The 13,872-nt window shown below is 38.4% G+C and overlaps 1 protein-coding gene across 2 annotated transcripts in view; it reads left to right on the top strand.

Moving 5' to 3' along the window:
* Positions 1-1,866: 1,866 nt before the first annotated feature.
* Positions 1,867-13,872, top strand: part of LOC101954746 (peroxisomal bifunctional enzyme) — a 31,427-nt gene continuing 19,421 nt past the window's right edge. Inside the window, exons 1-4 of one of the 2 annotated variants that reach the window (XM_005331025.5) lie at positions 1,867-2,026; positions 6,961-7,064; positions 10,819-10,991; positions 13,270-13,381. In XM_005331025.5, coding sequence (XP_005331082.2) covers positions 1,953-2,026; positions 6,961-7,064; positions 10,819-10,991; positions 13,270-13,381 — 463 coding nt within the window. In that variant the 5' untranslated portion in view covers positions 1,867-1,952. The remainder of the gene's footprint in view (positions 2,027-6,960; positions 7,065-10,818; positions 10,992-13,269; positions 13,382-13,872) is intronic. The other variant, XM_040270171.2, reaches the window with a different exon arrangement.

The following is a 13,872-nucleotide window of genomic DNA, read 5'->3' as shown; positions in this document are numbered from 1 at the left end:
CAATGAACTCAACATGTAAGGAGCCCACAGGAATATAGACAGTTTATTATTAACATAAACAGCAAAATAAAAATCACCATGCTATTAGCTCCCTATATCCCCAATCCCACAGCATGACACCAAAAAAAGAGACTAACATATCAGGAATGGTGAATTGCTCTGTGTGGAGGAACAGGCCAAGGCCAGTGTTGCATAAACCTGAGGGTGAGTGTCCTCTTAAATTTTGTCCCCTAGATACCTCATTTGTCTCATCTTGGTCAATGTCCAGTTGAGGAGCAACTTTAAACAACTGCCACACAGTTTTGTAGATTTACACCATAGATTTAACTCTACCCTAAGGTGGGAGCACAAGGCAAAGAGTTCTGCCTTCAACTGAAACTAGGGAGATAGATGAGAAATGACCTGTGACAGACTCCTAAAGACAGAGATGAGTCACTGCCCCAAGATGGTTCCACACCAGGCTGATTCTCTCCCTGACTGCAGAAGGAATCAGGCCACTGGGAGTTATTTGGCTTTACCTATGTGGACTTAGTGGAGATGCTCAGGTTGCTGGGATGCCACCGCAGAGTTGTTTCCCTAGAGATTAGTATCTGAAGAATGATAAATCTCAATTTATTGCTTTCTGTAGGAAAGTAGAATTGGACTGATCGTGCACATTCTCTCCAATCAGAACAAACTATTGATCTTAGACTTTTTTTTTTTTTTTTGGCAAAGAGGTGTTTAGATAGTAGTCATTTTCAGAGGCATTAGGTAGAGATTGGTACAAACAACCAAGGAGCTGGTTATTTCCATGAGGCTATTGACTCTCAGAGGTACCACACCCAGCTCTTGGAGATTAGCTGTCCTTAAAAGGCTGGCTTTGATCTTTGAGCTATTGGCCTTGCTGGATTGCATGAGGTCCTTACTGCTACTGGTTACTACGGCTTCAGGACCTTCATTACTTCTCTAGTTATGGGAACCTTTTTCTATTTTTATAGGTAAAAGAAAATCTATGTATTTTAGTCCTTAAACCTTTTAAAATTAATAAAACATCAGTGAAGCAAATTTTCATATCTACCTGTATACACACACTTTTTCCCCCCTCGGAAACTTCCAGAAAACTTTCTGATTACTTGACAATTTAGAACAGCAATGTCCTACCTGGAACTTTTTTTTTTTCTTTTTAACTTTTTTTTAGTTATACATGGACACAATATCTTTATTTTGTTTATCTATTTTTATGTGGTGCTGAGGATCGAACCCAGTGCCTCACATGCAAGCGCTCTGCCAGTTCCCCATCTGGAACTTTTGGAGGGAAAGGGTTGGGCTTTGTTTAGTCTCCAGCCTAGGTCCTGCATATGATTGGTACTTGATTCCCGGATGAATGGGTGAAGTATTAGAAACCCCAGCCCTTGGGAAGAGCCGCAGAAGAAAAACAGAAGGCAAACAAGGAGCTCCTAATGCGTTGCTAGGTTGCTCTGTAAGACAGGGAAGATGATTTTTGTAAATACTTAGGAGATATTAGTACCGTTCTTCATGTGGGTTACATGCACATTGTGTGTGTTACCTCAGTTCCAGGGTGCACTGTTTCACATAATTGTCAGGGCGCCAGCTACCTGGTACCTGTCCCAATTCATAAGGATTGTGAGGATGGATACTGGGATGAGGATAGCTTGGCCAAATCCAAGCGCTAGAACTTGGACGGAGGAGCCCTGGCCTCTGCGCTAGGGATTTGCGAAGCGAATGGTAATTCCGCCTTCCACAGGACAGGAGCCAGCGAAGAAAACAAGGCTAGGAGCGTTGCCAGAGCTGGGGCGTGGTGACGGTAGGGTGTCCCGGGAAGGAGTAGCGGGTGCGAGCTGGACTGCTGACTGGAGGAGGCCGTGGGGCGGCGGGAGGCGGAGCCCGGGCACGCCTACACAACTGGCCGTGCCTCGGGGCGGGCGGCACTGCAACGTAGGCAACAGAGGGAAATGGCTGAGTACTTGCGGCTGCCCCACTCCCTGGCGCAGATCCGCCTCCGAAACCCGCCGGTCAGCGCGATCAGGTAACGGGCTCCGTCCTCTCGGCGCGCAGCGTCGCTGGTCTGTGGCTCTGCAAACTTTGACTCTCCCTGCTGGTTGAAACTGAAGACACTAACAGTAGGGGCCATGGCTCACAGCAGGGCCTTTTAACCTAAACTGGCTGGGTTATGCTTGCCCAGGTAAGCGGGTGGAGGAAACTGTGAGTGATGGAACTGAGCGGTGGAGAGGGGCGTGCTAAACCTTTCTGCTTGCTTGCAACATCTACTTCTCAAACGTTCAGTTGCAAAGTTCTTGGGTGAGTGCAGGACCATGATCCAAAGCTCCAAGTGTCCTACAGTAAAGGGGCTAGATAAAGGAAAAGGGATGAGGGACTTGCTCTGGGGTAGAGACTTGCCTAACTATGCGTGAGGCCCGGGTTCATCCCTGGCCCAACATAAAATAGAAAGACACATAAAATAAAGTAAGTCCCAGTGAATGCCAACACAGTGAGTAAAGGAGATTTGTCCCTGGGTAGGAAACACTAAATTATTTCTCCTGATCTGTTCTAAATCTCAGGGTCAGAGAGCATCCCTAGAGGATCTATTCCGAGTAACCACTATGTTAGCAGTTTCTGAAAGATTACATTTTAACTAATTTAATTTAATTTGATTTATTTCTGCAGTGCATGTAGAGCGTTACTTTAAAAGTAAGACCAAAACTCCCGGTTTGAAAATTGATGAAGTTCATTTGGTGTGGTTCTTCTAGATCTCTGAATAAAGCCACCCATCCTCTGAGAGTCAGATTAGTGAAAATTATAATTTACAAAGAATATAATGAATAGATAGAAAGGTCTTTGATGAAATTCTCATTACATGTTGCGGGAGCAAATAGAGATGAAAAGAGACCTGCTAATTTTAACTGAGCTTTTATCCTATTGTCCTTGTATTGGACTTTCAGTCTTAGTTTTAATATTACCCTTCTTATAATTTGAAGGTAGGTAATTATACAAAAAGAGAAGAAATTAAATCACAAATCTGTAATTGTCATTCCCATAAAAATGTAAAATATCCATTATGTTGGTTTTGACAAACATGTAAGTAATATGATTCCATAGCCCTTTGGACTGCTTACTGATTGGATTATTAAATATTAGGATTCTGCTGCTACTGGAGTTTCTGCTCATAATGGACAGCTATTCCCATCAAGAAATTAGGGGGAAAACAGTTTCATAGCCTAATACTCATAACTAGCAATGTTTTGTGATAACTGCTTGATATATTTCTGGCATTTAACCTGATAGCCCCTCTACCCACCCAAGAGTAATGTATATACTTACCTCACAAAGTTGTTGTGTGGAGCCAGGCACAGTATTCATGCCTGTAGTTTCAGTTACTTGGGAGGCTAAGGTAGGAGGCTTGCAAGTTTGAGGCTAACCTCAACAACTTAGTGAGACCTTGTCTCAAAACAAAATTTAAAAAATGAGTGAGGTTGCAGCTCACTGGTAGAGCACCCCTGGATTCAATCACAAAAAATAAAAAAATATATATAGTTGTGAGGATTAAATGATATGAAGGTTTTAAACTTCCTGTTAGTGAGAAGGCCTGTTACAAGCCCTTGTCAGCAGACCTGATGCCCAGGATCCACTTCTGTTTTATCAAAAATTACTCCATTTGGGAACAAATCCTTTCCTGTCCTTACTCATTTGTCTTTCTCTGACCTTTTATTTTAGTTAGGGTATACATGCTGGTGTTCACCAAGTTTAACAGGTCTTTTTTTTGGAAGTTTTTTCTTCCAGGCTCACTGTTTCTTATTTGAATAACAATTTTTTTTGCTCAATTTAAATATAATTTCTAATTTAGCCAGCCATGTTTCCTTATTTTGGTGTCAGCCCCATCCATTGAGTGTAGGATGTGCATAAATATTAGGCCTATTCATTACAGAGAACAGAGATGACCCCAAATTTACCCAGAACAATGGCTGTAAGAAATCTCATGTTGTACAGGACTCAAGATATGTATACCTGCCTGCACATGCAAAACAGAAAAGAAAGTTTCCTGAAACTAGTCCTATCCTTTCATAGTATATAATTGGGGAAATTCTATTTTCTTTCTTAAAAAAAAAGAAAGGGGGGCTGGGATTGTGGCTCAGCGGTAGAGCACTCGCCTAGCATGGGCAGGACCCGGATTCGATCCTCAGCACCACATTAAAAATAAAGGCATTGTGTTGTGTCCATCTACACCTAAAAAATAAATATTAAAAAAAAAAGAAAGGAAGAAAGAAAAGAAAAGAAAAAAAGCTGGTAACAAGCCACTAATTGATTTGATGAACTTTGGGAAAAAAAGAGAGAGAGAGAGAGAGGGAGGGAGGGAGGGAGGGAGAGAGAGAGAGAGAGAGAGAGAGAGAGAGAGAGAGAGAGGGAGGGAGGGAGGGAGGGAGGGGTGTGAGAAAAGGCCAAGACCTACTCTGACAAAGAACCTGAAGCCTCCTGGTCAGCACTCAGGAATGTCATCTTCCCCCACACTCCATGCTCCACACCTGGCTGTGTTAAGATGGAGAAAATACTTTCTTAGCCCATGTGACCTTTACCTTACAGGGAAGCTGTGGTCCCTTCAGTCAGCAGAATCTAGTAAAACTGTCTGTTACAGCCATTTTCCTTAAATATATATTTTTAGTAGTTGATAGACCTTTATTTAATTTATTTATATATAGTGCTGAGAATAGAACCCAGTGCTTCACATATGCCAGGCACATGTACTACCACTGAGCCATAGTCCTAGCCCCTCCCCCTGTTTTTTGAGTTTTTCAAAATTAACAAGAGCATAAATAAAACAGGAAGGCTTGATTGGAATGAGAAAAGCTAGTCTTCTTTCCTCAGTGACCATGATGAAGATGATTTTGGCTCATTTTGTGGTCATCCTTTAACCCAGAAGAAAATACAGTCAGCTCTCTATATCCCCTGCCATTCAACTGTGGATAGAAAATGTTCTTTGGTACGTGATGGTTGAGTCTCTAATAAACATGTAGTCTTTTTCTTCTTATCATTATTTCCTGAACAATGTGGTATAATATGTATTTACATAGCATTTACATTTTGTTGGGTATACTAAGTAGTCTAGAGATGAGTAGGTTATGTACAAATCCTACCATTATTTTATATAAGGGACTAAGCATATGAGAAATTTGGTATTCTAGTTGGGGTGGGTAGTTCTTGGTACCAGTTTTCCATAGACACCAAGAGAACTGCATATGCCTTATGGATTTTTCAATATTGCATAATGGTGTAGTATCTGTTTTCATGGTCAGATGTGACTTTTAATTAACTGGTGGAAAACAAGTGGTATTGTTTGACTTCATCTAGGTTAAGAGGTGAAAATTAAGGAAGTAGAAGATAATTATCATACAAGAGAGCAAGTATCTCTTTTATGCTCTGAGGTTTTAACTCATAGTTGCTGGTTTTAACAATAAGGGGTTTACAGAGGTTTGTTGTTTGTTTTAAGATTGTTTTCACTCTGTATACAGAGATTACCCAAAATATGGAGAATTTTAAGGCAAAACTGATTATGGTCTGCTTCTATCAATTTTTTTAGGCAGTTTTTTACTATGTTTTGTAGTTCTCCCTTGCTAGATCTCTTGGCCCTATTAATCATGTGATTTATGGAAAACTTCCTCTCCTTGATCTTTATGAATTAGGTTTCACTGGTGCTGGATCACTGTGCTAGGACCCCCTGTGTCTTAAATGAAGACATATCCAGAGAATTTGCCCTCAGTTTACATTGGTTTTCATTTAGTGGACTCATCCAATCTTGGCTTTATCTGTCTTCTCTGGATGACTTCCTCATATACCGAAATTTGGCAAATTTTGCTCTACATGCCCTCACATTGCCTTTATACCTTAAATTATCTAGGATTGGATCAAATTTTAGTGGTAGAAAACTGATAGTAATAATGAATTAAACAAGCAAAAATTTTCTCTCAACAGCAGTATCCTGGAATGGTATTGATACTCCACAAACATTCATCCCCCCAATTCTCTCTTTTGCTCTGTTATCCTCAATACTTGACTTCTACCTGTTGGTCCAATAAGGCTGCTTCTCATCTAGTTATCACATCTGCCTTTCTGTCAAGAAAAGGGAGGGAAGAAAAAAAGAGGAAAGCATACCTAGTCCTTTAGGAACTCTTCCCCCAAATCGCATAAATATAATTCCATCTAATTGACCAGAACTTAAAGCCTTGAACAGAACTTACTTAAAGCAGGGTGGAAAATGTAGTCTTTTGGGGGGGTATCATGTATTCTCTTCAAATGTAGGCATTTTCATAATCTGGAGGAATGGGTAGCTGAGGTAACTAGCAGCTTCTGCCACATCTCCTGGGCCATTTCTCTGCTATTTTCCTTCTGTTTCTGTCAGCATGGCAAATTAAAAGTAACATGCTTGCCTTTGAACTTCCCCACCACTTTTTTTTTTAAATATTTACTTGTTGTCAATGGACTTTATTTTATTTATTTATATACAGTGCTGAGAATTGAACCCAGTGCCTCACTTATGCTAGGCAAGTGCTTTACCACTGAGCCACAATCGCAGCACCCCCATCATTTTCTTTGTACTTTTAGTGTAGCACTTACCTTACTGCACCTTACATGATAGTTGTATAGGTTTATCAGGTAATCCCTTGCACTTTTCTATATTAAGCGTAAGAATATATTAAAATTGGTTAGTGCTGATTCTAAGTGGTTAACATTAGAGCAGAGTGGAAGAAAATAATATTACTTTTCAAGGGGACTCATTTAATTCGCTCACTGCTTAATTCACAGTAGACATATTGTATGATGAAAAAATTAGTGAAAGCCTTAATGGTAAGTTTCTACGGCTTTTATACAACGTGCATGTGATTAATTTTTTAGGATTAAGAAAGGAAAAACTCTGAGATGGCAGAACTTTAATTATGAATAATTTGCATCATGTAAATTTTTTTCTTTTAGTTTGGCTGTATTCAATGGAATAAAAGAGGGACTAAAGAAAGCCATATCCGACCATACAGTAAAAGCCATTGTGATATCTGGAGAAAATGGAATATTCTGTGCAGGTAACACTTGTCTGACACTCTCCCATTATCTATAGAATCTAGTCACAGACTGAGATCCACACTGCATTAGCTGTCCCTCTAGGTAATAATATGAGAAATAAAGTAATGTGTGTGTTAGATACGGGAGACTAGAGTGGGACTGAGAAACACTGTGGAGAAAGGGACAGATCCCAAGTGAGACCCAGAGAAGACTCTGGCTTTGTCTCTTTTTTATTGAGTTGAGACTTTGGTGAACGTTCAGGCTTGATGGCCGTGACACCTGCTGCTATACACATGCTGATGCATATACTGGCTTTGTACATCTCCACCCTATCTCCATAATCTCCTGAACATCAACTTCTTTATCTATGAAGTAGGGACAGTAATGTCTATGTTAGGGGTGTTTGAAAGGTCCAGTGAGATGCCTTCTCTGAACTCTCTTCATACAGCATCTACACACAGAAGGTGATCAGCAAGGGTTACTGTTCACATATAGTCTTGAAATGAAGTTCTTTTTCCTTCTGGTGGGCACCTACCTCAGTGCCTGTGGCACTGCTTTATTGGGTCATTGTCTGAAGATGCTCAGATGTGGCAATAATATCTGAAGTGGTGATTTATTCAATGATATAGCACCTCTTCCTTTTTTCCCCAATGTATATATGGAATTATTTGACAAAAGGCACATGGATATTAAGGTTTGGTGAATTTTTCCTACTAGGGCTATGTAAGTTATTTATTAATTATAATGAAGATAGTAGTAGTGTTTACTTGTTATATTTTAAGCTGAGTAAATCCTACACTCCCCATTTACAGATGAGGAGGGTGAGGTGAGCATTGACTAGCTGTGAAATGGCTTACTCACTGTATACTTAAACTTTTTTAAAAATCTTCTTTTTATTTATTTATTTATTTTGATGGTGCTGAGGGTTGAACCCAGTGCCTCACACGTGCTAGGCGAAGCACTCTATCACTGAGCTATGCCTCCAGCCCTGGACACTTATACCTGATGGGCAGCTAACATGATGACTTTGGGGCACAAAAAGTGAGATCAGAATTATGAGAACTTTATATTTTATTGTAAGAAAGAGGTGAAAGGGGCTGGGGTGGTGGCTCAGTGATAGAGCATTTGCCTAACATGTGCGGGGCCCTGGGTTCGATCCTCAGCAGCACATATAAATCAATAAAATAAAGGTATTGTGTCCAACTACAACTAAAAAATAAATGTTAAAAAAGAGAAAGAGGTGGAAAATACAGAAAGTAATTAGAATTTGTGAGCAGAAAAAAATTATTCTTCTAGAAGAACATTAGAAATTCTCAAAGTTAACATAATGGAAAGGTCTAGTATAGTGTACCCAAACATTGGAAAATATGTGTTTTTCTTAAATACATGTACAAAAATTAAGCAGGTCCTAAGTACTTGGGAGGCTAAGGCAGGAGGATGGCAAGTTCGATACCAGTCTTAGCAAATGAGTGAGACGCTGCCTCAAGGTAAAAGATAAAAAGGGGTAGGGGTTTAACTCAATAGTAAAGTATCCTTGGTTCCATCTCCAATACTGAAAAAAAAATACTGAGCAAGGAAGGCCTGGATCATCAAAGTTTGTCTTAGGCTTAGGTATAGCCAGTGATAGAATACTGTTTCATGTTCTCCAGGCCTTGGGTTTACACTCCAGCACCAAAAAGAAAAAAGAAATCCATATGCAACAAAATGAAACTAAACCCCTCTCTCTCTCACCATGCACAAAACTCAATTCAAAATGGATCAAGAACCTAGGAATAAAACCAGGGAACCCTGCGTCTAATAAAAGAAAAAGTAGACCCTAATCTGCATCATGAGGGATTAGGCCCCAACTTCCTTAATTAGACTCCTATAGTGCAAGAATTAAATCAAGAATCAATAAATGGGATGGATTCAAACAAAAAAGTTTCTTCTCAGCAAAATAAACAATCTGTGAGGTAATTAGAGAGCCTACATCTTGGGAGCCAATTTTTACCTCTCACACATCAGATAGAGCATTAATCTCTAAGGTATATAAAGAACTAAAAAAACTAAACACCAAAAAAAAAATAATAACCCAATCAATAAATGGGCCAAAGACCTGAACAGACACTTCTCAAAAGATGATATGCAATCAATTAACAAATATATAAAAAAGTTCAACATCTCTAGCAATTAAAGAAATGCAAATCAAAACTACTCTTAAGATTTCATCTCACTCCAATCAGAATGGCAGCTATTATGAAGACAAACAACAATAAGTGCTGGCAAGGATGTGGGGAAAAATGTACACTCATACATTGCTGGTGGGACTGCAAATTGGTGCAGCCAAGATAGAAAGCAATATGGAGATTTCTTGGAAAATTGGGAATGGAACCACCATTTGACCCAGCTATCCCTCTCCTTGGTCTATACCCAAAGGACTTAAAAACAGCATAGTACAGGGACACAGCCACATCAATGTTTATAGCAGCACAATTCACAGTAGCTAAATTGTGGAACCAACCTAGATGCCCTTCAGTAGATGAATGGATTAAAAAATGTGGCATTTATACCCAATGGAATATTACTTGGCAATAAAAGAGAATAAAATCATGGCATTTGCAGGTAAATGGATGAAGTTGGAGCAGATTATGCTAAGTGAAATTAGCCAATCCCCCAAAACCAAATTTCGAATGTTTATCTGATATAATGAGGCTGATTCATAGTGGGGTAGGGAGTGGGAGCATGGGAGGAATAGACAAACTCTAGATAGGGCAGATGGGTTGGAGGGGAAGGGAGCGGGTATGGGATTAGAAATGATGGTGGAATGTGATGATCTTTACTATCCAAAGTACAGGTATGAAGACACGAATTGGTGTGAATATACTATGTATACAACCAGAGATATGAAAAATTATGCTCTATATATGTAATATGAATTGTAATGCTTTCTGCTGTCATATATAAATTAAAAAATTATATAAAAAGAGTTTATGATAATTTTTAAGATTTTACAGTATTCTTTCAATAATAAATATATTTATCAACCTTTACTTAATTCTCACATCAGTCATTTAAGATAGGTCATGAGACAAAAGATTCAATAACTTACTTAATGTCATAAAACCAATTACACATATTCATAGGGAAAAGACTAAGAATTTGCCAAGTCTTAAATTATTATTTCTGTGTGGTGATATTTAGGGTGATCCATATGTTCTTTATAATTCTGTACATTTTTCAACTTCCCAAAATGCATGTGTTATTTTTATAATCAGGAAAAGCAAGAAATATTGTTATTTTCACCAATCATAAAAAAATCTATCAAGGTATAATTCTAAGCCAGTCAATTAACACAGCTCACAAATATGTATACATTGTACCCTGACATTTTGTATTATGGCTCATAATATTAGCAAAGATAAGAGACTAAACTTCTGTGAATAAGATTGATAAACAGATAATGCAAAAAACCAGAGGCCAACTCAGTCTCAGAATGATGGTCTTGGGTGGAGACCCCTGTGTTCCTTCTCTGATATTTTAAATTTGCCTAGAGCTAGAATTGCTAGGTAGTATGTGGAAAGAAAGATCTTAGACTGTTACAGGGCTCATGGAAGATATTTAAAGATCTCATTTTGTTCTGCATCTCTCAAACTACTTGTTTCATGTGTGTCCAGCCTGAGGACAAAGTGTCTCCTGGGCCCAAAGAGATCTCAAGGTGATCAGGTCCCTACATATTAATAACAGAAGCATGTATCCTTCTCAGCCATCTTTTCTCCTTGTCTTTATGTCCTGTAGGTGTGGATATCCACAGCTTCAGCACTCCTGGATTCTCTGGCTTTGATTTGGGAAGTTTAGTAGATGAATTACAGAGATATCAGAAGCCCGTGGTAGCCGCTATCCAAGGTGTGGCCTTAGGAGGGGGACTGGAGCTGGCCTTGGGCTGTCACTATAGGATTGCTCACGCAGAGGTAACAGCTGAGCCTCGATGTGGAGGTTGGTGTGGGGCTTTTCTCTAGGGAAAGTTCTAACTGTAGCCATGAGCATCAGAGGTGGACATTTTGAATGGTTAGCTCTCTGGTTACAAGTCCTGGGTATCTCCAGCACTGGTGCTGAGCTGTCCTGTAGGGGTCCAGCTATTGTTTGGGGGATGAAATACTTGCATTCTGGTTGGTAAATAGCCGCTGCTCTGAGCCTTCTGTCTCTTTGCTTCCCTTAACCTCTCCAGGATCCACTAACTAAAGGGAAACTCCATTCTTTTTTACTTCCTACAGGTTTTTTCCCTATGTAATTTTTTTTATAGTCTATCCTCCCTTGACACACACAAAAAATAACATTGGGACTTTATTATATGTGGTTTATACTCTATTACAAATATATTGATATCATATTTATTTCATTATTAAACATTCTTTATCCTGCCTTGTTTTCTGTTTTTTTTTTAATTGAGGGGTTGGATGTGTGTGTGCGTGTGTATGTATGTGTGTGTGTGCATGCACACACATTACAGTGGATGAACCCAGGTCCTAAGCATTCCTAGGAAGGTGCTCTACCACTGAGCCATATCCCTTGCTCCATCTCTACCTTTAAATTAAAGAGTTTAATATATGCTTACATTTACTATATTTACTGATATAGAAAAATTAACTTATGACATTTTTCTCTTTGTTTTCTGCATTTTATGTCTTTGTTCCTTAGTTCTTTGGTTGATACTGTCACTTGTGATTAACAGGTATTTTTCTAGTGTGTCCTGTTAATTGTCCTCTGATATCTTTTAATGTATTCTTTTGAGTTATATTCTTAGTGGTGATGGCCTTAGTGATTGTAACTAATATCCTAATTTATAACAGTCTAGCTCAGATTTATATTAACTCCTTTTCAATAGTATGTAAACATTTTCTCCACTATTGCTATTACCCACCTCTTTATGCAGTTACTGTCCCAAATTATAAATTTATACATTGGATGTTCATTAGTATGTTTATGCGTATTGTTTTTTGTAGTTATCTTTTAAATTTGAGGATAAAAATGGATTGCAAACAAAGAAGTGTTAGCACTGTCTTTTATGTTTATCTACATAGCTGTGCTTAACCAGAGTCCTTTGTTTCTTCATGTAAATTCTAGTTACTATCTAGTATCCTTTCATACCAGCTGAAAGGATTTGTTGTAGGATTGGACTGCTAGCAATGAATTCAGTTTTTATTTACCTGGGAAGGTGTTAATTTTGCCTTTCTGCCTATTCTGGGTAGTTGATATAAATGAGTTCATACAATATGTGGTCTTTCATGACTGGTTTCTTTCATTTAGCATAATGCTTTTATGGTTCATCCATATGGTGGCAAAAATCAGTTCATTGTTCCTCTCTAGTATTGAATAATATTCTGTTGTATGGTTATACCACATTTTATTTATCCATTCATCAGTTGATGGATGTTTCAGTTGCTTCTATTTTTTTTTGTTTTTTAAGAACAATGATGCTTTGAAAACACCATTAAGATATTTTTGTGGGCTTATGTGTTCATTGCCCTTGGGTTTATACTACATGACCTTGCTGGGTCACATGATAAATCCACGTTTAACTTTTGAGAAATTGCCAAATTGTTTTCCAAAATTTCTGCACATTTTACCTTTTTGTCATCCATGTATGAGTGTTCTGTCTTCTCCATATTGTCTGCCTTTTTTCTTGAATTCATACTAATGGGTGTCAAGTTGTATCTCATTGTGCTTTAGGTTTGCATTTCCCTGATAGTTAATGATATTGAGCATCTTTTCATGTGTTGATTGGGCATTTTATCCCTTCTTTAGAGAGATCCTTTGTCCAGTTTTAATTGGTTGTCTTTTTATTTGGAGTTATGAAATTTCTTTGTGTATTCTGGATACAAGTCCTATATCAGATCTATAATCTGCCAATACTCTCTCCCATTCTGTGAGTTTCCTTTTCCTTTACCTATGCTTCCTGGCTCTTGCAAGTTCCCAGAAAGCTTTTCCTGAAGGATATTAAAATTTTGTTGTCTGAGACAGGTCATAATTGACTAAAAAAATGTGCCAGAGCTAGAAGTATGTTTAAGCATGAAGACTTAGAACAGCTCTGGTTATGCTGTTAATTAAAGGAGAGCATATATTTTAGTTTGCCCGGTGGAAATTCTTGCTGAATCCAATTAAACAATGTTTGGGGGGGTATAAGAAATCCAGGGGTTGTTAATCTTAGATATGAATGTATTACCTCATTGTCGGCCTTCAATCTGATAGGCTCATATTGGCTTCCCAGAAGTCACACTAGGAATTCTTCCTGGTGCAAGAGGAACCCAGCTTCTCCCCAGACTCATTGGAATTCCTGCTGCACTTGACTTAATTACATCAGGTCAGTGTAAACCTTGCCTGTGACTGTCTAGACCAACCTGAGGAACTGGACCAGCATTTAGGAAAATCCTGGCCTGGCCAGTAGCTACTATATAACCTTAAGGGGACAGTTTAACTTTGTCTTCAAATTTTCTCATCTATAAAATGGAAACAGTATTTCTCTTGACAGCTTCTCAAATGTTACTATAATGATCCCATGTGCAAATCATGGAAGGAAAGTATATGCAAAGCACTAATCAAATTTAGAGTTGTATTATAGTTTGTTGAATTATTGCTGTTCACATAGGGAACATTATATTCAAATCTTGTTTAGAAATTTTAATAATAATAAGATTCAAAGGGCTGGGGTTCTGGCTCAGTGGTAGAACACTTGCCCAGAATGTGTGAGACATCACATAAAAGTAAGTAAATACAATAAAAGTATAAAAAATTCATAATAAGTTTTTTTTAAAGAAAAGATTGAAAATCAAAATTTTCAAGGCAAGGTTTAAA

Source organism: Ictidomys tridecemlineatus, chromosome 3 (assembly GCF_052094955.1).
Source record: "Ictidomys tridecemlineatus isolate mIctTri1 chromosome 3, mIctTri1.hap1, whole genome shotgun sequence".
Taxonomy (NCBI): Eukaryota; Metazoa; Chordata; class Mammalia; order Rodentia; family Sciuridae; genus Ictidomys; species Ictidomys tridecemlineatus.
This window is presented reverse-complemented; position numbering and strand designations above follow the sequence as displayed.